At 35.1% G+C, this 23,733-nt stretch overlaps 1 protein-coding gene across 2 annotated transcripts in view; it reads left to right on the top strand.

The window, feature by feature from the left end:
• The window catches only part of LOC141544764 (nuclear receptor subfamily 2 group C member 1), a 266,102-nt gene that overhangs the window by 117,279 nt on the left and 125,090 nt on the right, over positions 1 to 23,733 (top strand). For both annotated transcript variants that reach the window (XM_074271280.1, XM_074271281.1), the window contains exons 9-14: positions 16,497 to 16,547; positions 18,986 to 19,044; positions 19,144 to 19,215; positions 19,670 to 19,738; positions 21,914 to 21,997; positions 22,842 to 22,921. In XM_074271280.1, the coding sequence (XP_074127381.1) occupies positions 16,497 to 16,547; positions 18,986 to 19,044; positions 19,144 to 19,215; positions 19,670 to 19,738; positions 21,914 to 21,997; positions 22,842 to 22,921 (415 nt within the window). The remainder of the gene's footprint in view (positions 1 to 16,496; positions 16,548 to 18,985; positions 19,045 to 19,143; positions 19,216 to 19,669; positions 19,739 to 21,913; positions 21,998 to 22,841; positions 22,922 to 23,733) is intronic.

Below are 23,733 nucleotides of genomic sequence, written 5' to 3'. Positions count from 1 at the left end.
AGCACAGTACCCAGCACATAGTAGGCACTTCATAAATTTTTATTAACTTAATATTTTAAATATTTTGTCTGTTTTTTAAGCAATCAGCAAAAACTTTATTCTCTTCCTCACACCTTTCCCCTCAATGGAGAATGAAAGTAACTCCTATTACAGATATGTATAATAAAGCAAAACAAAGCAAATTTCCACATTAGCCATGTCCCCAAAATTATGTCTCATTCTGCACTCAGTGTCCTTAATCAATCTCTCTGGATGGGGAGGCATGTTTCATCATGAATCTTCTGGAATCTTGGGTCGTGGCTATGTTAATCCTAATTCTTTTAAATTTTTTTTGGTTTGTTTTTTTACATGTTGTCTTTATAACACTCTTGTTAAAGTGAAAAACGGAACATTTAATGGGAAGCACTAATAAAAGTAGTTAAACTTACCCTGCAGCTACTTATATCTAAAATGGTTGGTGGTTGGTCTTTGTGGTCCCTTAAAGTTGGTCCGGCTGTGGCTGATCAGAGCGGGGAATGCTCTGCTACAGGTCAGGCTACATTTGGGGTGATTTCTCTAATTTTGCACATCTTGTGTTTCTTCTGAGCTAATTCAATTCTGCTTTGCTTGTAGAGGGCACACTGTGCTGGGTGGTCCTGTGCCCAGTGCCTTCCATGTCCTATAGTTTTTGAGAATATCCTTGTACTTTTCCCGACCACCTTGTTGATAGGGTTAGTGGCAGTGCAGAGAATTGTGGGAATCCTCTCTGGTTGGAGAAGCAGATTCAATGTGAAAGAAGTCACAAACCCAAAAAGTCTGACTGGCAAAAGGGAAGTTTGTTGTTGGCTGAGAAGCCAGCTTTGCTAGGAAGACAGATTTCCGAGTGGCAAGAGGTCCTGGCAGAGAAATAGAAGGTATCTTCACAGTGGGCAAGAGTCCTGGTAGGCAGCTGTGCCAAGAGGAGAGGTCCCTTGGCAAAGCATAATTCCTACTTCGGACTTTTGCAAAGATTTGGAGTTTAAAATTATCTTTTTATAAGAAATCTGAGACTGGGATTTCTATTGAATGAGATTCCTTCAATTCTGTCATTGCCCCCAGGCCTAGATATGAGACCACTAAGGGAGTAATCCTAGGCTAATCTTAATAAAACCACTTAACTGCCCTGAAGGGTGGGTTTCTGTCAAAGGAGAGTTTCAGAACTCACCCCAAAAGTCAGGGAGGACAGTTTCAGGGTTCACCCCTATCATTGTGAATGTTTGCCCCGTGTGAGTTATCTATAAAATATTTAAATATATAAATTTCAAAGCAAAGGAAACTAATAAGTATTAAGTGCCAATAATCTTCCAGCACTGTGCTTAAAGATCATAATATACAATATCCTATCTTTAGATATTCTTTCCCACTGGGGTTCTTTATCCATCCTTACTCCTTCCTTCACTTTCCTCCTTCTGGGTTTATAATCAGTATTAGTTTTAGGTCTTGGGTTCCAGAGACCATTTAGTCTACAGAGATTTTTATTGCTTTGTTGTGTGTCTCCTTTGACATAGTACTGTGATCTGTCCAATACCTAAATTCATTGTGGAAGAAAATGCAAAATTTTAGAAATCAGAAAAATTTTCACATTCAATTTGACCTTTCCTTCTCTAGCTCATTTTACAGATGGGGAACCTGAGCACACAGGTTAAGTAATTTGCCCAGGGTCACACAGCCAAGTACCTGAGGTCAGATTTGAATTCATGAAAATAAGTCTTCCTGACTCCAGACCCAGCACTCTACCCCCTGCACCACTTAGTTACCCTGGTTAAGTTTAACTGCGTTGCTAATTGTAGCACTATTATGAAAATAGGCAAGTACTTGAAAGCTGGTTCTGGGAGGAAACAAACCGACCTGTTTCCTTATTAGTTAGAGGCTACAAGTCAGCCTGGAATGCACATTAAAAGTCAAACAGCTGGGGGTAGAATCAACACTCTCCACCTAGGACTTAGTTGCCCCAGGTATGCCAGATGCCTATCTGCATTTCTCATTCTCCTTCTGACCCGCATAAACAGGGAGCTTGGGGACAGTGTTCCTCTCCGTTGTCCTGCCTTAAGGTTGGTCCCCTGCTGGCAAAGACTTCAAATCCACAGTACAGAAGGAAATGGCCAGTCGTGGGTTGTGTTTTTGCAAGATAATTTCAAAGATCTAAGCGTAAACTTGCAACGGATGGCCCAGGCTGTTTCCACAGCTGTGGAATCGAGTCATGTTATTAGTGGCAGCAAAGGGTTTTGCTTTCAGATGTAAAAGGGGCTGGAGAAAATTTAATGTAAAAATATTTTCCTTATAACCAAAGCTGATCCAAGCAGTAAATACATGATTCATGCTGAGGTTATGTGGGTTTTTTTCTTTCCTTTTTTTTTTTTTAGAAAGAGTTGAGGAAATTTGGAATTGAATTTTTTTAAATGAAAATGAAAATTATTTTTATATATAACTAGAAAAAGATAAAATATTATTTAAAAAATAAGATTGAATAGAAATTAAAGCTTAAAAAAAAAAAGGAAAGAAAAAAAAAAGACTTCTCAAACATAATGTGGAGTATAGATGGTTTGGGATTTGTCATCATCATCATCTCTCTCCATCCCCAGTTCATCACTAGGAAACTCATCAGCAAAGAGATGATTTCACTTTTCCTATTCACACCTCATCTGGTCCCTCACTTTGTTCTGCCTCTTCGTTTTGAAGGGTGGAGCAAAGTACTTTTTCCATAACTTTATGTATTTTGAAAATAAAAATTTATTATTTAATTTTAAAAAATTTTAATTTTAAAAAATAAAAATGATTGCTAATAAATACAAAGATAGTTTACATTTACTCTTGTAACACCTTGTGTTCCAAAATTTTTTCCCTCCCTTCTCCTTACCTCCTCCCCTAGACAGCAGGTAATCCAATATATGTTAAACATGAACAATTCTTCTGTACATATTTACACATTTGTCATGCTGCAAACAACAACAAAAAGAGTGAAAATGCTATGTCGTCACCCGCCCTCAGTTCCTACAGTCCTCTCTCTGGGTGTACATGGCTGTCATCATCATAAGATCATTGGAACTGGTCTGAATCACTTCACTCTTTAAAAGATCCATATCTATCTGAATTGATTATTGTATGATATTGATGTTGCCATATATAGTGGTCTCCTGCTTCTGCTCATTTCATTCAGCATCAGTTCATGCAAGTCTCTCCAGGCCTCTTTGTATTCATCCTGCTGGTCATTTTTTTTTTTTTTTTTTTTTTTTTTTGCTGAGGCAATTGGGATTAAATGATTTGCCCAGGGTCACAACAGCCAGGAAGTGTTAAGTGACTGAGGCTAGATTTGAACTCAGGTCCTCTTGACTTAAGGGCTGGTGCTCTAGCCACTGCCCCACCTATCTGCCCCAAAATGGTTTTAATTTTAATTTGTCTGAAAATTGTCTGTTCATATCCTTTGACCAATTCTCGGTTGGAGAATAACTTGTATTCTTATAAATTTGAGTCAACTCTCTATATATTTTAGAAATGACACCTTTATCAGAACCCTTGGATGTAAGATATTTTTTCCCAATTTTCTTCTTCCCTTTTAATCTTGACTACATTGGTTTTGTTTATACAAGAATTTTTTAATTTGATATGATCAAAATTATCCAATTTGCATTATTACTGTACTTTAGTCTTCTTTGGCCATTAATTCCTCCTTTTTCCACAGATCTGAGAGGTAGACTATCCTTTTTCTTTTAATTTGATTATATCTTTATGTGTTTATGCTCTTTATGTGTAAATCTTGAACCTGTTTTGACCTTATCTGTTTTTAGGATGTTAGGTTTTGGTCAATGCCTAATTTCCGCCATATTATTTCCTAATTTTCCTAGCAGTTTTTGTCTAATAGTGAGTTCTTATCCTAGAAGCTGGGGTCTTTGGGTTTATCAAATACTAGATTACTATAGTCATTAACTGTTGTATATTGTGAACCTAACCTATTCCACTACTCTATTTCTTAGCCAATACCAAATGGTTTTGCTGACTGCTACTTTATAATACGGTTTTAGATTCAGTACAGCTAGGCCATTTTATCTGCTTTTTTTTTTTTCCCATTAATTCCATTGAAATTCTTGACCTTTTGTTCTTCCAGATGAACATCGTTAATTATTTTTTTAAATTTCTTGGCAGTTTGATTGGTAGGGCACTGAATAAGTAGGTGAATTTAGGTCAAATTTTCATTTTTATTCTGTTAGCTCGACCTACCCATGAAGACTTGTTATTCTTCCAACTGATTAGATCTGACTGTGTGGAAAGTGTTTTGTGTTCATATACTTCCTGACTTTGTCTTGATAGGTAGACTCCCAAATATTTTATATTATCTACAGTTACTTAAAATGGAATTTATCCTCTTGATGCTGGACTTTGTTGGTAAGATAAAGAAATTCTGATGAGTTATGTGGATTTATTTTATATTCTGTAACTTTGTTAAAGTTGTGATTTGTTTCTAGTAGTTTTTCAGTTAATTCTTTAGGATTCTCTAAGTATGCCGTCATATCATCTGCAAAAATTGATAATTTGGTTTCTTCATTACCTACTCTAATTCCTTTAATTTTTTTTTTCTTTCCTCATTACTTTTAATACATTGTTGAATAGTAATGGACATGTTGTTTCACTCCGGATCTTAGAGGGAATGCTTCTAGTTTATCCTCATTACATATGATGCTTGCTGATAGTTTTAGATGATTTTATCATGCTTCTGATCATTCATGCATTATCATTCATGATAATTCATGAATGCATTGTCATTCATGATGATTCATGCATTCTGATCATGAAAACTCCATTTATTCCTATGCTCTCTAGTATTTTTAATAAGAATTGGTGTTGGATTTTGTCAAATTGTTCTGCTTGATTTTAAATCTACCACGATGATCATCACCATGCCCTGATGAGGGATACCTTCTAGAAACTCCACAATATCATCTTCCTTTTTTTTGTATTATCCTCCTCTTTTAAAATATAAGCTCTTTGAGGGCAGGCCTGCCATGTCTTCCTCCCTCCCCTCCCTATTTGTATCTCCAGTGCTTAGCACAGTGCCTAACACATAGTAAAGTGTGTGTGTGTGTGTGTGTGTGTGTGTGTGTGTGTGTGTGTGTGTGTATAAAAATATATATATATATTTATATATATGTAGAAATTAAAAATATACATATGTGTGTATACAAAATATTATACAATAAATGTTTATTGACTGAACTAATTGACTCTGTCTATAGTGGAGGTTTCCATCAAAGACTGTTTTAGTCCTAATTGAATTCTGCTTCCTGTGAGATTTTCACAGCTCTCATAACCTAAACCATACAGCCTAAATTTTATACATATTTCTTTTCTTATTTGCCTTTTATTATTTCTAAGTGTCTTTCTAACTGAATTGTAAGCTCTTTGAGAAGAACTTTACTGTACACTATTTTAATATCCGAAGTAGGTTAGAGGGAATTTGTAGGATTGAAAGTTAAGAAGGAAGGGGCAGCTAGTTGGTGTAGTAGATAGAGCACTAACCCTGAAATCAGGAGGACCTGAGTTCAAATTTTGCCTAATTGTCTCAGCAAAAAGAAAAGAAAAGAAAGTTAGGAAAGACCTGAATTTGAATTCAATCTAATATCTCTTGCTCATTGTGTGACCTTGGTCAAGTGACCTATTTTATACCTCAGTTTTCTTTCCTTTTTTGGGGGGGGTGTCTCACTGTCTGAAGTTGGATGGATTTTCTGAATTTTGGGACCATCCACAATGTAACTCTTTGAAGAACTCTCTGTCTCTTATCTGTCTCTCCTTCTTCTCCTCTTCTCTTTCTTATCCTCTCTCTCTGTACTCTTTTCCTCTCCCTTATTCCTTTTTCAAATCCTCTTTCTCCCTCTCTTTTCCTCTGATTCCCCTCTTTATCCTTTTCAGCTTCCTGCTATTTCCCCAGGTGTTTTCTTCAGCACAGTGTAGTGCCTTGTATATAATGCTAATTTATTTAATTATTTGACATAAAGATGTTTATATGATCCCTTAAGCTTTCCAAAATTCTTTACATGTTTTTATTCACTTGAGTCTTAAAATAAAAAACTTAAAAAAAAAAAAACTCTGTGACTTAGGTGCTACTATTATTGCCCCTCCATTTTTCTTTTGAGTACATTGAGAGTTGGAGAGGTTGAATAACTTTTCCAATGTTTTTGCAGCAAGCTTCATAACTTAGTTTTCATCTATCTCTTATGCAAGTACCAGGGTTTCAATGTACTGTTGCTTTTCATAATTGGTCCCCAATAAATTCTTAATAAAATTTAATTGTAATAAACATGCCATCCACCCAGAAACAGAGACTTGGTGTACATAGAAGAATTCTTTTTTTTTTTTTTTTTTTTTGCTGAGGCAATTGGGGTTAAGTGATTTTCTTAGGATCACACAGCTAGGATGTGTTATTAAGTGTCTGAGGCTAGATTTGAACTCAGATCTTCCTGATTTCAGGATTGGTGCTCTCTCCTTTGTGCCACCTATCTGCCCCTACATAGAAGAATCTTCAAGGAAACAAAATAAATAAATAAAATTGATAATGTCAAGAATATAAAATAACAATAATGTTTAATGGCAGAAATTTAAATTTAAAAATAAGTGGAAAGCCTAATGAAAATTAAGATTTTTGTTTTGTTTTCAACATCATTTTTTTCTTGCCCCTTCCTCCTTACTCTTCAACACACCAACATAGATCAGGGGCTCTCAAACTATGACCTGAAGGCCAGATGCAGCCCACTGAGGATGTTTATGCGGCCAGCTGGGTTATAGCAAATGTGCTGAGGGGGAGAGACAGTGTGAGTTTTTGTTTTTACTATAGTCCGGCCCTCCAATAGTCTGAGGGACAGTGAACTGGCCCCCTATTTAAAAAGCTTGAGGACCACTGGCATAGATTATACATGTACATTTCCACATTAGTCATGCTGTGAAAGAAAAATTGGAACCAAAAGGAAAAACCCAGGAGAAAGAAACAAACAAAAAAGTAGAAATACTATTTTTTTTGTTGTTGTTCATTTAGATTCCTTAATTTTCTCTGACTCTGGATGCATTTGAAATTGTGTGGTTTTTTTTTTGGTTTTTTTTTTTTTTGTTTTTTTTTTTAAGCAAAAGATTTTCAGATATCTAAAGATATTTACAAATTTTTTAAAGGTTACTTCACAAGTCAGTATTGGGTCAGTGGGAGAGCTTGTTCCTCAAAAAAAAAAAAAAAGCATCATTGTGCATATTTATTTAGGTAGTGCAGTCTTCTATTTGGGACTCAGAAGTTATAATAAGAACACTAACAGGAAGCCAAGGTTCCCTGTATATAGCCAAGGGAATCCTTGGTTCTGTGAGTTTCCAACAAGACTTCTGCTTATGGGTGATGGTTTCCAAGGAGCTTTTATCTCTACTTCCCCTATCCCTTTTCCACAGGTGCTTTGAGAGAATTGTAAAGATAAAGTTAATTTGCTTTCTGTTGTAATCTTTAGAGATATTCATGAAATGAACCTGCCACTCTTAGGAGGTCACATTCCTCTCAGGTATTATCTGAGATTGTGTAGGGTAAGCCCTTTTTGCTTAACTTCCAAGAGCTGAGAGGGTTTTCCTGCAAAATGCAATCTAAGAAACTTTGGCTCATTTATTGTAGACTGAAGTAATAATAGCATTTATATAGATCTATAAGGTTTGCAAAGCACTTTATAAACATTATCTTATTTTATTCTCCCAAGAACCTGGGAGGTAGTTGTTGTTGCCCCATTTCACACAAGATAAACCTGTTTCTAAGTGATTTGCCCAGTATCATGGAGCTAGTTGTTGTTTGAGGCAGGATTTGAACTCAGTTCTTCTGGATTCCAGGTTTATTTCTCTATCCAGATAAGACGAAGGTGGTGAGAGCGGATTGAGGATGAGCCAGCATGTGGTTCATTGGAACTGGATAGAGTAGCTTTTAGGTTCATTACTGATCACTGTTGGCCAGAGTGAATGAGGCAGGTCTTGAAGACCAGAACTTCAGAACTAAATAGAGGGAAATGCTAGGACCAGTGTTAAGTAGCAAAAAGAACATAAACAGAAGCAGTAATTACTGTTCACAGGATCTAGGTTTAGCCTTAGATACAGCCGTGGAGGTCACTATGTCTAAAATCCTCATTTCAGATAATGAAACTGGGTACCAGAGAGTTCATCCACAAACACCTACTGTGTGCCAGATACTATAGTACCTACTGGGGCGATAAAGAAAGACAGCTCCTTTCCTCAGGAAGGTAATTTTTCTCCTCAGTTAACAGAAATCACTTTTCTCTTTATTCTACCATCACCCAGATGATATATATAAAGATGCAGTATAACAAACTTTAATTTTATCCTATATATAATTTAAATAAATTTAATTTGAATAAAAAAGTAATCAATACAAAATAAAAGAAATTGAATTTTACTACACAGCAGCACTTAATGACTAGTTAATTTTCCTGTAATATCTCTCTTAAATTCAGAGGAAGACAGAATTGTATGTATTACAACCTTTTCTTTTTAAAAGCCCAGTTTTACGTAATATAGTTGAGAATCACAATTTCATATACAATCTTCTTCTGGTCTTTGTAGAAATAGTGGTAGTTGGTGTTATGACCATGTTAACAAACTGGAAACATCTCTTATTTATTTTTTTTTTTTTCATTCCTCTTTTCATATTATTGTAGTTTAAGCCCTTATTACTTTTTACTTTAATATTGCATCCACCCTCCAATACAATTGCCTTTTCGCTCATCTCTCCCTCTGCTCTACAAGCACTTCATCATCAAGTTTTTTCTTACATAGAAATAGAATTGTAAAGAAGCAGTAAGGTCATTTAATGAGGAGACTGAGACCTGGAGTGATTAGTGTAAGACTTAAGAAGTAATACTGGTTAAAGGCAGCATTTTAGAAGCACTGCTTTTATTAAGGAACCAAGATCTTGAAAGGGTGTGGTCATTTTCAACTCTCCTTTCCCCTTCCCAAATTAGAAAAAATTTGAAACACTTGTGGATTTTCTGCCTCTGCAGGCAATTGAGAGGAAGTGTCTTCTCATTATTATTATTTTTTTTTTTTTCTGGAGGGAAATGCTGCTTCTTTCAAATTCTGAAATTTTCACTTGTTTCAAATGTTCAATTTAAATTTAAATTAGCTAGGATTTCCATTTACATTGTGATAGTCCCTGAATATGTTGTTTTCTCGGTTCTGCGTACTTTACATCAGATCATATAAATCTTTTCATGCTTCTTTTTATTTAACATATTTGTAGTTTGTAGTTTCCATTAAATAAATGATCTTTTTTTTTCACTGCAATAAAAAAAATAACCTGATCAAGTGAAACAAAAATTTTAAATTCCTTCTCCTCTAAAATTGTTTCTTAAATAAAAAATCATTTAACTTTGGATTATATGGATTATATTTTTTATTTTGTTCAAACTGTTTATATTAAGTTAAAGGATCCTTTAGTAGCCTATTATATTACCTGTTCCTATAAACTGAGAGGCTATTAACTCTTCCTAGGCTTTTAGAAGTCTAAAATTTCCCATGTTTATGGAAAGTGGGGTGCTGGAACCATCTGTTAAAATTCTTCTTGAAGATAGAAGTCTTACTTATGACTAGAGGCTAATAAACAGGTAGCCCATCTACCTTTGTGATCCACTGTTTTAAGAGCCTTCTCTTTTTCTTGACACTTTTCTTCTGATACTAGTGGAGTCTACATGCTGGCCATTGGTTAACTTTCAGTGTAGGGGGTAGCAAAGTTACAAACTTTGAAGGTGGAGAAAGGGAATGACCCAGGTTTGAGTTCTGCTTTATGACATCTCTGTGACCTCTCATTGTATGAGCCTACTTTATGTGTAAAATGATCAAATTGAACTAGATGCCTTTTTGGTGAGGTTTTTTTCTGCTCTGGGTCTATAATGACCACGATCAATCTGTCTTTGCTAAGGTGTACATTAAAAAAAATCCTTTGTTCTAATTAAAAAAATTTTTTTTTGTTAATGTTTTGTAACTTACCCACTCTTGTTCACTATGTACCTTTCATTGCTTATTTTTTTAATTCTTTAGTAGGTCAGATTTTTCATGACTTAAATACATAAGTCAAATCAATAGAATATTGGTATTAAAAAGATTTCTTCAGGAGAAATTTGGGATCCTTAAAGTAGCTTTTTGATTTTTGAAAAGTAATATGGTACACTTTTTTCTTACTATTCAAATGAGATAATATCTGTAAACTACTATATAAATATTAGTTATGTCATATCATTGCATAACATAAATATAATGGAATTATATAGTATATGTATTAATGTAAATAAATAAAACGTTATATAATTATTATTTATGATTCATTTTTGGTCCTAATTCACAGTTGTAGTGTCTGTACGAAAATCAGAGTTTCAATGGATGAACCATTTTAGTTTCAGTTTTACTTATTGAAGCAGTTACTCATCAGGTAGTATTAATCAACTCTTCCCCATTTCTAAACATGGCTGTAATATACAGAGTGCTCCTAAACCACATACCACCCGGCTTTTGTCTTATTTTTTTACAGAAATCCTTCCAGGTGTAAGATTTGACCTAGATTCCATGCACCCAGCCAGATGCCCTGGCCCAAGCCTTCAGGGCTTGTCTAGGCAGAAATATAAGAATTCTTGATTGCCAAAGATTTTCCCTTGTCATATTTGTCAGATGTGAAGGCCCGGAAATAATCCAGTCAATGACAGTGCCTAAGCTCATGTGTAGTTTTATTTATTTATTTTTTTCCTTGGGTATCGGAATGGACTCATCACTTTCAAACCAAATAATTAATTCCAGTAAGCCTGTTACAGTATGATTGGTATCAGGTAGGGGCTTGAAGCCCCAGGACCTCTTCCGTCTGAACTAGTGAGTGTTTTCTAAAAGCAGATTTGATTTAGGTGGAAAAGTATACTTAGGAAGAAATACGTTATCTTACTTGGCTGATGGCTACAGTTTCTTGGTGAAATTGGCTTCATAGAGAGAAACTCCTCCCAAAAATATTTTGGCTAATTCGTGCTATTGGACAAGCATTAGGTGTGTGCTGTTAGGTTTCAGATTTGTTTGGGTCAGTATCCCAATGTCCTGTAGTTTGTGAATGACAAACTTGGGCACAAGATGTAGACCTCTCTAACCCAGCCTCCTTGCTGCACATAATGAACATACATTACCTTCTCTAGCTTGATAGCATATTTTAAAAGTTGTTAAAAGTTTGTCTTATCCCAAATTAAGCAAAACAAATTTGAAAGATAGTTTGGCAAAGTGAACCTGTATTCGAATTCCAACACAAAAAGAAAATAATGGGATCTTGGACAGGTCACTAACTCAGTTTCCTCAACTTTAAATTGAAGATTTAGACGGCCTCTTCCAAATTTCACAGCTTTGATTCTTATCTGTGTGATGCTTTCTTAACTTCCTTGTACCTCAGTTTCCCCATCTGCAAAGGAAGTAGACTAGATGTTCTCTAAAGTTCATTTCTCATCTATATCTGTAATGCTATAATTGAGCTAAGGGGAGAGAAAGTTCTTAAGGGAGGGAAGAAGGAAATTTATTATTTATATTATAAATATAATTTATTTATTAAGTGCCTACTATATGTTATCCACAGTACTAAGCCGTGACAACTGAGAGTTGATGGCTGTGTTTTTTTACATTCGTGGATTTTCAAGTTCTGTTTGAGAACATCCAATTTGTACATATTCTTAAACCTTGTTCTTGAATGAGGTCCTTATCTGTTCTCCCCCAATCGACTTTTCTTTATCAAGGTTGCCCCCTGGTGGCCAGAAATTAAATTTTGGGGAGACCAATCCCAACTATATTTTTTTCTTGTTCCTTTTTTTTCCTCTTTATTCTCAAGAATTTTTTTCTTTAAAGGTCAAGTTCTTTCTTTGTAAATCCTAGTCACCATGACCTTTGGAGTTTCCCATTCATCACCTCTTGAAAAGTGATCAAACAGGTTTGACATAGTAAAACCAACTATCTAAGACTGGCTCAGGGCTTGACTACTTCACTCTCCCATTCGCCTTGTGAAATCTCCTCTTGGCTAGACTATTGGTCATGAATGCATCCTGGGTGTTGGGCTTCATGACACATCAAGGAGTGTCTCGATTTCCCTCCCAAGTTTCACTAAAGACTCAATGCCAATTGTTAACAATTGCTGGTTTACTTGCTGCTCCCAGATGACTCAGACTAACCCACATCTTCCAACTTCTGCTCTTCTATGTGTTGATCTGATATTATACTTATAGCATAGTCACCGTGATGTCCAAGCATCCATAATGATTAAGAAGGTTACATAAGAATTTCTTCTGTGAACTCTTTCTGAATCCTAATAAATAAATAAACAATAACAAGAGCCCTCATGGTACTCATAGATCCATATAAATGTTAGTTATTAGTAAATTTTGTTCTTTATCATTCAGCATGATTCCCTGTAACCTGGATACAAAAATTCAGGGGTAAAGAAAAAAAGCAGGAAAGATTGAGCTTTGACCAGGACTCTGGCTTGTTTGGCAGAGAGAGTTAGAAAGACAAAACTTCCAGATGAGGAATGGTCTGACCATGGAGAGGTTGAGCAATAGAAAAAGAGGCCACTACAGCCTGGCAGGTAGCCACAACCACAGAGATTCAGAGAGATTTAGCCACAAGTGTGGCTGGAAGCCACAGAGAGAGTCTTTTAAACATCTTTCTTCTATCTATCCTGCTACTTGAGATAGCATGGCTTAGTGGAGAAAGGGAGCAAAGAAAATGGAATTAGATAATTTTATTTAAAAACAAAACTATAATAACATTTGTTTCACTTAACACACATGAGCCTGATGCTAGAAGACCAGAATTTACAAACTATCTTTTACATTTTCCCTATCTGTAAAATGAGAATGGAGGAAGAAAAATAAGTTTTTATTAAGCACCTACTGTGTTTCAGTTTCTGTGTTAAACTCTTTACAAATATTATTTCATTTATTCCTCACAACAATCTTGTGAGATAGATGCTATTATTGTCATCCTAAAATTTATATTGGAGGAAACTGAGCCAAACAGAAGTTAATTAGCTAGTAATAGTAATAGAGCTACTGAGCATCTGAAGCTGGATTTGAATTCAGGTCTTCCTGACTCAAAGCCTATTGCTGTATCCACTAAATCTCAAGTTCACAGATGAAGAACTGGAAGATATCAGGTGTTACTTGTTTCTGGAAACCGAGGCTGGTTGATGTCAGTCTTTTCCATCTCTTAATTCTGTGATCCCATTTTCTAGTCTACTCAGTAAAAGATTGACTTTAATGCCCAAGTGGATTGGTAGAGATCTCAACATCATAAATTTAGATCTGGAAAGAACCCTAAGATGATCCCCTACATTTTTTACATTAGAAGAGTAATAATGAGATTAAATAGTTTCACAGGAATAGCCAATCAGCCAAGTATCTGAGGCTGGATTCAAATCCAGTTTATGTCCAGCCCATCTCCTTAAACTCAAGTTGTCTCTTACAAATGCAAACTTTAGGACAAAACTTAAGGGTTCCATCTAATCTTAGAATAATTGGCGATTATAATGATCTGTTATATAGGGCTTTAGGATTTTCCCAGTGTTTATGTTTTATACCATTAGAACCTCACTGAGACTCTGGGAGATAGGGATTATTATTGACCCCATTTACATATACAGGTTGTTCCTTGCCCAGAGTCATTGATTGGCAAGTATTGAAGTCCCAGCATTGTCATCACTGTGCCCCCTAGTGGCCTGTGCATTTTGTTTATCATTTCTTCTTATTGAACTCTTTGTAGTCAAGAAAAAGTATCTAATCACAATGAAGCAACTGCAGAACTCTTGGACTGCCCAAAGCATCATTCTGAAATCGTCGTGTAACCATCTCTGGACCAAAAGAACTGTATTTCTTAATGAACTTTTATTACAGCTAGGATCCAAGATTAAAACACACACACACACACACACACACACACACACACACACACACACAACCCCATTGAAAAAAAGCAATCCTTGTAAGATGCAAGAAACCAACTGAAATTCAAATCCACCGTCTAATGCTTATTGCCTATGTTATCTGGGAAAATCGATGTCAGCTCCCTGGCTTTCAGTTTTCTCATTTGTAAAAGGAGAGGGTGGATTACTTGACGTCTCCTGTCCTTTCTAGTCCCAGATTAGTTGTCCTGTGATGCTTACTCTCATGAAACTTGTGATTGATTCACAAGGGCTTTTCTTAGAGTCTCCCTTGTTTTTACACTGTTCCTTCTAATCATACATCTCTCTGGTGATATTCTTCTCTTGTGTAAGTCTTTGTTGGTATTACATTGTGCTCTATGAATGCCTGTCATGTGCCTTTACATTGCCTGTTCTGGAATGTCTTTTATTCTATGACTTGTCTTCTTACAATAAGATTATGTTAAAAGGATGGGGTACACAACTGGGCATGTATCCCAAAGAAATCATAAAAAAGGGGAAAGGATCCACATGTGCAAAAATGTTTGTAGCAGCCCTTTTTGTAGTGGCAAAAAATTGGAAAATAAGCAGATGGCTGAACAACTTGTGGTACATGGAAGTAATGAAATATTATTTTCCTATAAAAAATGATAAACAGGTTGGTTTTAGAAAGGCCTGGAAAGATTTACACAAACTAATGATGAGTGAAACAAGCAGAACCAAGAAAATATTGTACATAGCAACAGTAAGATTGTGCAGATTTTTAACAGCTCATTGATTTAAGACAATCTCAATAAATTTTGGATGAAAATGCCCTCTTCATTGTGAAGGATTGAAAATCCTATCCAAAAATGGCTACTCAGAGGATCACTCATAGAAAAGCAGAATTATTTATTACAATCTCCAGAAGGGGACCCTATCCTGGTCTATGAGCCAGATTCACAGCAGGAGAGATCCCTTGAAGATGCTCACAACTTTTATACATTTCAGACAAAGAGCCTTCAAAATCTCACCCTTCATAGTTTATGATTGGCCATATTTGGTCAGTGGAATGCAGCTGGCAATGTGATTTATAGCTTCTTCGGCCACGTATAGGTTAATCCCTATTTGGGCAAAGGAATGCAGCCTAGGCCTTCACGTGACTGGGGCCTATAGGCCTGATTTTACGTTAGCTAGCAGTCTCTGATCAATATGTGCTTAATCTGTAAGGTCTTCACCATATCTTACTCCACACATCATCCAGAGAGATGAACTAAGGAGACTGTAAAATTGATACAAGATATATTCACTTTTCTTTTTCTTTTTTTCTCTTGTGATTTTTCCTTTTTTCCCCCCCAGATTTTTCCTCTCAGCATGATTCAAAAGGAAATATGTAAAAATGTATATCTATAACAAAAAAAAATGTTGTTTATCACATGTAACTGGGGGAAATAAAATTTTTTTGAAAAATAGGATGGGCCTTTTTTTTTAGGGAGAAGCTTGCAGTCTTTCAAAGCAAATCAGTATTTTCCAGATGTCTTTTGAGCTTACTTACTGTTTGTTTTTGTTCAGTTATTTCAGTCTTGTATGACTCTTTATGACCCTATTGGGATTTTCTTAGCAAAAATACCATTTGCCATTTCCTTCTCCTGTTGATTTTACAGATGTGTAAACTGAGGCAAACAAGGTTAAGTGACTTGCCCATACAGCTAAGAAGTGTTATGTATCTGAGGCTGGATTTGTGCTTGGGTCCTTCTGAGACCAGGGCTGGTACTCTATGCACTGTACCAGCTAGCTATCCCAAGAGGAGTTTTCTTGACTCAGACTATATACACTGCCCACTTTCCTCAGTAAGACAATACTCCTCTGCTTTAAAAATAAAGAAATTATATCATAAAAACATTCATTTGTAGCATTAAAACTCCCCATTAAATGAAACATTTTATGGTTATCTGTAAAGATTTATTATTTTATTATGGAAGATTTTTTTTTGATAACCATTTAAACTATAGAAAAGTCATCTCATGGAAAATATCATCTGCATCCAGAGAAAGAACTATGGAGACTGAATGTAGATTGAAGCATACAGTTTTCACATTTTTTTTCTTTCTTGTGGTTTTTCCTTTTTTTCTGATTTTTCTTTTATATGATTAATATGGAAATATGCTTAATGTGATTATACCTGTATAACCTATATTAGGTTGGTTGTAGAAAAATTTGGAACTCAAAATCTTAAAAAATGTCTTCACATGTAATTGGAAAAAAATAAATATTATTAACTGGGGGACAAAAGAAAAGCAAAGTCACATAAATCATACAGGTCTGATGTTCAATCTTTTATAAGTATGAAAAATGAAAGATCAGTAGCTCTTGGGAAAGTCCATCCAAATATTGATCATTTTTTGGAGAATAGGTATTCTTTATCCACTTGGTTTGTTCTATATAGGTAGTGAGACCCAAATCTCTAAAAAAATTTTGCAGTGTTGAATGTATATACAAATATACAACATCCTATACATAACCCTTTTAATATTTTTTTGTTTTGTTTTCATAGATTATTTGAAGAATCTTTTGGAAGACTCTGCAGATTATAGAGATACTCAAGGTAAGTAATGTTTAACCTTTATAAATATTAAAGTGTCGATCTTTTAGAAAAATATAAAAGTAATGTTAATAAGTGTGGCTGCTAGTAAGGGGAGGTAGAGTGTTGTTTGTTCCTTTCTAAGGTGAGCATTTTTATGAACTCATATTCTTCCTTCTGATGATCACGAAGAGGCTTATATCTTTTAATTTAATGTAGACTGATTTCATTTAAAAAAAAAAATTGTACAAAACAGCTGATACCACCCACCCCCTCCATCTTGATTCAGGTTCCAACAAAAATCTAGCCATGAGCAAGTCAAAGTTGAATTTTCATTCCACATTATTTTATTATTATTTCTTTAGGCTTCTTATGATTTCTGCCTTTGGCCTTTGGAAGTGTTATTGCTATGGCATTTGTGGAAGAATTTTTGAACATTTTGATTGTTGGTTTGTTAGATTGATTTTTGTTTTTATTTTTATATTTTTTAGATTGATAAGTGATCTTTAAAAAGAAAAACCATGCATTTTAATTGATGTAAAACATTTGTGTAGTTCTTTGAAATTCTCTTATATCATGGTCTTTCTTATGTTAAAGGAACCCATTTCCTAGAGAGCTTTAAAAATCTATTTTAAAAGTTCAAGATACGCATATAATGCCAGGAGGCTCCTATTTAGCAAATACTACGCAGGAGGCTCCTATTTAGCAAATACTACTCGGAAAATTTGTTACTTGCTTTTCTAAAAAGAAAAAGATTAGAATCTTTATTTCTCAAATTTTGAAAACTTTTATGTTCAGTTAAAAGAACATGTGATAGGTTTTTCTTCCATTTCACATAAAGCTATTTCTTATTTTTCTCTCCTTTTTTGGATGTTGAACTTGCTAGTTTTCTTTATAAAAAACATTAAATTAAAAAAAACCTTTAGAAAAGAACACCTCTTTCTCTCATCTGTAAAATGGGGATATAGTACTTGTCATTTTCAGCTTGTAAGGCTGTAGTTTGTATCATTATTAATAATAGCCAGTTTTTCTATGATGTTTTATGAGTTTGCAAAATACTAGCAAGCCAGGTAGTATGGTTATTCCCATATTGTGGATGAAGCAACTGAAACAGACTCACTCAGGGACATATAGATAGTAATTAGTATCTACCAGACTCTTTAAGTTGTCCACTGTGTCATCCCTCTATACCACCCCTAATTGCCCCAAATTAAAAAATCTAGTTTAAAAAAGACAACACAAAAAGGAGGACTTGAGTTCAAATCCAGCCTCAGACACTTGCTAGCTGTGTGACCCTATGTAAGTCACACACCCTGTTTGCCTCAGTTTCCACTGCACATCTCTTAGTGAAGGAACCTAGAGTCCAAATCCTCTGCCTGGGAGACTTTGGTCAAGTTATCTTACAGCATTGGCCTTGTTTTACCCATTTGTAAACTATGGCTTCTGAGTCCCTTCTGGATTAATCTCTGATTATCCTTTGACTTCCACATTTTGGCTTTTTCCAGAAGAATCTCTTCTCCCTTTCCCTCTTCATCTTTTTCTCTCTCTGTCTCTCTTTTTCCCCTTTCCTTCTTCCCTCCCTTCTTTTCTTCCTTTTCTTTCCCCTTCTGCATCTTTCTTTCCCTTTCCATCCCTCTTCCTCCCTTTATCCTCTCTTCCACCTCTTCTTCTCTTTCCCCTGCCTCCCTCTCTCTTTCTCTAGATCTGTGCTCTCTCTTTCTAACCCATTTTCTTGTTGGTTTATGTTGCCTTTCGCTAGCTTTCATCAGCAAACATTTAAAAGGAGGATAAGGACTAGAAGTAGGATTTCAATGATATAGGAAACTGCCTCCACCAACTGACTTTGCAATCCCTGGGTCTGGGTTCAAATCTCATCTGTAATGCTTCTTACTTGTATGTCATTGAATAGACCATTTAACTTATTTCTTTTTACTCTAAAATGAGAACCTGAGATTAAATCAGGGTGTCAAACTTGGAGTCAGTCCCTGACCAGGTTAAAATTTATTAACAAAATAAATAAAAATGAAATACTATGTAGGTAATGAATTTTATTTATAATTATTAATGATTAATAATTATTATAATGCAATTTGTGGTTTTTTAGGGATCCATTTATATTTGAATTTGATATCACTATTTATAGATAACTTTTATAGTCCCTTTAAGTTCTAGATTCTATGAGCCTTTGATCTCTGTTAACTTGTAATTTCACTGGTTGAAATAACTATCAAAAAAAGTGAATTTTGGTGGACAAACTAAAGACCCCAAGTTCAAAACCTGTCTTAGATACTTCCTGGCTGTATGATCCTGAGTTGTAAAATGAGTATAATTGCACTTATCTCCCAGGAGGCTTAAGTGAGGTAACATGAAAAGTGCTTTGCAAACCTTAAATAGTCATATATGTGATTATTGTTTTTATTGAACATTCCTAACTACCCCTCTTCTATCCTTATGTCTCCCAGATGCCCTTGCTGTTGTCATAGAGGTCGCTAATCATGCCAATGACATCATGAAGCAGGGAGTAAGTATCCTAGGTATACACATCAGGGCTTTTTTTTTTTTTTTTTTTTTTTCAGCTAGGAACAGATACCTTCATATGCTTTATCTCTTTCTTCCTTAGGACAACTTTCAGAAGCTCATGCAGATTCAATACAGCTTAAGTGGGCATCATGAGATAGTACAACCAGGAAGGGTGAGTTTCTTTAGGATTTTTGCCATGAGCTGAAGGGTTCTTAAGAATCATTTCCTTTTTCAGCTGGTCTCGAAGAGTATATGGTTGAATGTGATTCCCCTTCTGAGCTGGCTTCCATAGTCCTATCTAGTTTTGTATTTCTGTGACATCCAGACCTGGCATGGGGGGCATTATCTTCTTTTAACACATCAACAAGCCAGGGATTCATGATTTGTTAGTGCTGGTACTCCCTTCATTGGCCATTTTTCAGCTTAATAGATGGTCTTTGAAAATCACTGTAAATTTACAGTAAATTAAAGTAAAGTAATGGATTTTTGGACCTTAGTCAATGTGTGTAATATGCTACTCCCCTCCCTCCTATATCTAAATATCCCATGCTTTAAAAGAAATTACTAATATTAATAGTTGACATTTGGTCTGTATTTCTATTTTTCTTTTTGGATGGGTGGAATAGGTCTTTCTGAAAGAAGGCACTTTAATGAAATTATCTCGGAAGGTCATGCAACCAAGGATGTTTTTTCTGGTAAGATACCATGTTCATTTTTCATATGTTTGTTTGTTTCAGAGATCTTTATTTAACAGGGGGTAGATTCTTATCTCTCACTGGCATAAAAGCTTGGCCCAGTGGGCTAATTTCTTTTTCTGATGAAAAGGTTGGAATAATAATCTGTCACTCATTGGCATTTCAAATGTGAAAAATAGAATCTGTCACATGCACTGGTGATCCACAGTCACAGACATAAAATCAATACTATTTTGAACTCAATAACCTCATTTCAAACCTGAAATAATGAGAAATTAAAAAAAAAATTCTGAATTCAAACATGGAATGAAATGAGAAAAGAAGAGAGAGTTGATTTGTACATGAAACTGTAAATATCTATCACATCCAGTTTGATTTTTCTTTTTAAGTAAATATATAAATTAATAATATATAAAATTCAGTATGTACCTTTTGAAGCTTTCTTGCTTGTCTGTAATATTCTTCTCCTAGTTTTCCATTCTTTGGGCATTTAAAAAAATGATTCAGTGATTTTCCTTTTTGAAAAAATTATTTCAGTCTTTTCCTATCCCAAAAAGAACAATTACTAACCATCTCTGTAAGTGCTAGTTGGATGGAGGCAGGAAAACTCATCTTTCTGAATTCAAATCTGGGCTCAGACACTTTCTTCCTTTGTGACCATAGGTAGGTCACTTCACCCCGTTTTACTCAGTTTCCTTTTCTGTGAAATGAGCTAGCGATGGAAATTTCAAGCTACTCCAGTATGGCTGGAGGTGAGAAAGGCAGAGATGGTAAGTGAAGACCGGCTTACAAACTTAAGGATGGTTGTTGAAACATGTTTGTACTCGGTAGTGTCCTCAGTGATCAATGCTATGACTAACCATAGCTTTGGTGAATGGATCATTAGGCCGGCGTATGGCCAGCAGGGAAGTGGGGGGGCATGCTGACTTGGGGGTTAGGAGAGGCTGGCTTAAACAATGGTTCTGCTTCTGATGATGATCTTTGTGACCATAAGCAAGTCCATTAACCCTTTCAGGCCTTACTCATAAAGTGACAATAGCATATAAATTCCCCTCCTGCTCCAAACCAAAGACTTCTTAAACTTTCCTTTGCTCTTTGAAAGGATTCTCAGAATCATGTTTTTAAGGACATAAAATATGTTGTAGAGGAAATCCATTATGTAGAAATATTTATTATAATATTAATAAAACAAATTCTCAGACCTTAGGCTAGCGACCCTTGCTCTAGATATGCCTCTGTCACCTAATGAAATTGCCAGTATGTTCACTCAGCTTTACTTAAATGAACATATTTGTGTAAAGAGAATTATATATGGGGAATGGAGAGAAATTAGTGAATGACTGTGGTATTTTAAGAAAACATAAAAAAAATTAAGAGTTTAACTATGGCCTCACTTAACTAGTTGTATGACCCTAGACATGTCACTTAACTACCTCAAAAAAAATTAGCTATAAAAACAGGAGAACCAAAGGATAATTGGCATTTGAGGAGATGGCAATGAAATGTTTTTGTTTTTCCTTGAACTCTCTCTCTCTCTCATGGAATAATGGAATTTTGTTCTGTTATAAGAAATGCTGAACAGGATGAGTTCAGATAAACCTAGAAAAATATATGCACTGATGCAAAGTCAAGCTAGCAGAACCAGAAAAAACATTGTAAACAGTAACAGAAATATTATACAGTGAAGGACTGTGAATAACTAAACTGTTTTCAGCAATATAGTGATCTAAGACACTTCCAGAAGCTTCATGATAAAAAATGCTATCTGCGTCCAGAGAGCTGGTGGCATCTGAATACATAATGAAGCATATTATCTTCCACTTCCTTTCCTTCTTTGATTTCTTTTTTTGATTTGAGTTTTTTTGCACAAAAATATGGAAATATGTTTTACATAATTACACAAGTATAATTTATATATAATCTATAGATTTCTTATCCTCTCAGAGATGAGGGAAAAGAGGGAATTAGAAACTTAAAAATGTAAAAAAAATTAATATTAGAAATTGTTTTGACATGTAATTGGGGGAAAATAAAATATTATTTAAGCATACACTCAATATCTTTTATCAAGAAAACAAGGTCTTGATTCCCCTTGTGCATATCTTCCACATATCTAAAGCTAACATTTTTGTTTCTCCATTTACAGTTTTCTTTGATGTGTGTTTCCCCTTACAGTTTAACGATGCTCTCTTGTACACAACACCTGTGCAGTCTGGGATGTATAAACTCAACAATATGCTTTCTTTGGCTGGCATGAAGGTGAGTCGATGAGTTCACTATGATTTTTTTAGGGTAACGAGGTAGGACAGTGGGTAAAGTGAGCTAGAGAAGGAAATGGCAAACTACTCCAGTGTCTCTGCCAAATGGGATCACAAAGAATTGGCTATGACTGAAAATGACTAAAAAAACAAACTTTTTTTTTATCTTGATCTTTTGTCATTAAATACATTTTAATGGGGGAAAAACTGCTTAAGAGAGGCAAACATTGCTGGTCATGGAATCAAAAGAAATTATTTACTGCTTTCTCCTACCTGGTTTGCAGTGGATTTGTTGTTATATCCATACTTTTTACCTATGGGATCTTAGTCATGTCATTAAACTTCTCCACTACTAGGTTTCCCCCTCTTTGCAATGAGGGTGATAGTTTGCCTTTCTCCTTATTAATGCTAGATTTATGCTTCTGTGATCCTAGAAAGAGAATTATAATCATCCATTAGTTACTTGAGCAAATGATCTTTGACTCATTTAGTCCCTGACCCTTCTCTGTGAGAATTAGCTGGACAGTGTAGCATATAGATTGTTGTTGTTCTTCCAAGAGAATCAATGACATTGTGGGGATGATATCTTGACTTGCACATAAATTGTGTATAGAACTTTTGTCTTGTATTCAGGAAGACCCAAATTCAGATCTTCCTCAGACTCTTATTCTATGATCCTATTCAGGCTACTGCTTTCAGCCTTTTTCCCTCTATAATATGAGCATAATAATTATATTGAGGGTGGTTGTGAGAATTAAGTGGAATATTATTTGGGAGAGCCAGGAGGTTTTATAGATTGAGGGAAGGAAGGTCAACTAATAAGATTCTTCTTTTGCCTTCATAAGGTTCGAAAACCAACCCAGGAAGCTTACCAGAATGAGCTGAAGATTGAAAGTGTGGAACGTTCCTTTATTCTCTCAGCCAGGTACAGAAAGATAAAGAACAGAGAACCTTTAAAAATGATCTTTATTATCAACATTTTAGGTTCAAATGTGGAAAATCCATTTCTTTGAATTTGAACTTGGGGACTTCAGAGATGTTTTATTTCCTGCTTTTCTTCTTCAGTGCTCTGACAGTATCTCTTGGTTGTGAGCTCTTTGCTGCCATTTGAAGAATTCATTGTCCTAGAGTAGAAAGAACATGAGGTCAACTATAATCTCTGTCTGGATAGCTAGGTGATATAGTGGATGGAGTGCTGGGCTTGGAGACAGGTAAATTTATTTTTACAAGTTTGTATCTGGTCTCAGGCATTTATTAGCTGTGTCATTTAACCCTATTGGCCTCAGTAATCTGTAAAATGAGCTGAAAAAGGAAATGGTGCACTGTTCCAATGTCTTTGTGAAGAAAATCCCTTATGGCATCATGAATAGTAGGATATAACATAATAGCAACTGTCCTTGATTTTTTTTCTTTTGAGAAAATTTTTTGCCTAAATTAGTATTTGGACTTCTGATCTCCTATTAGGGATTTTATATTCAGTCAAAAAGCATTTATTAAGCACTTACTATATGCTAGAAATACAAAAAAGTAAAGCCAGTTCTTTCCCTCAAGGAACTGACATTCTAATGAAAAAATTGTGTGTGTGTATATATGTAAATGATAAATATATACATAATATTGAAGAAACAGTTTAAGTGATTCTTTTTGTATTTTGCCACAAATTTAAAGCAAACAAAAATCATGCTTCATATCATGGCTATTTACTATTAGCAATGTGGGCTTTCTTACAAAGTCTAG

This window comes from Sminthopsis crassicaudata, chromosome 5, assembly GCF_048593235.1.
Source record: "Sminthopsis crassicaudata isolate SCR6 chromosome 5, ASM4859323v1, whole genome shotgun sequence".
In the NCBI taxonomy this organism is placed as follows: Eukaryota; Metazoa; Chordata; class Mammalia; order Dasyuromorphia; family Dasyuridae; genus Sminthopsis; species Sminthopsis crassicaudata.
This window is presented reverse-complemented; position numbering and strand designations above follow the sequence as displayed.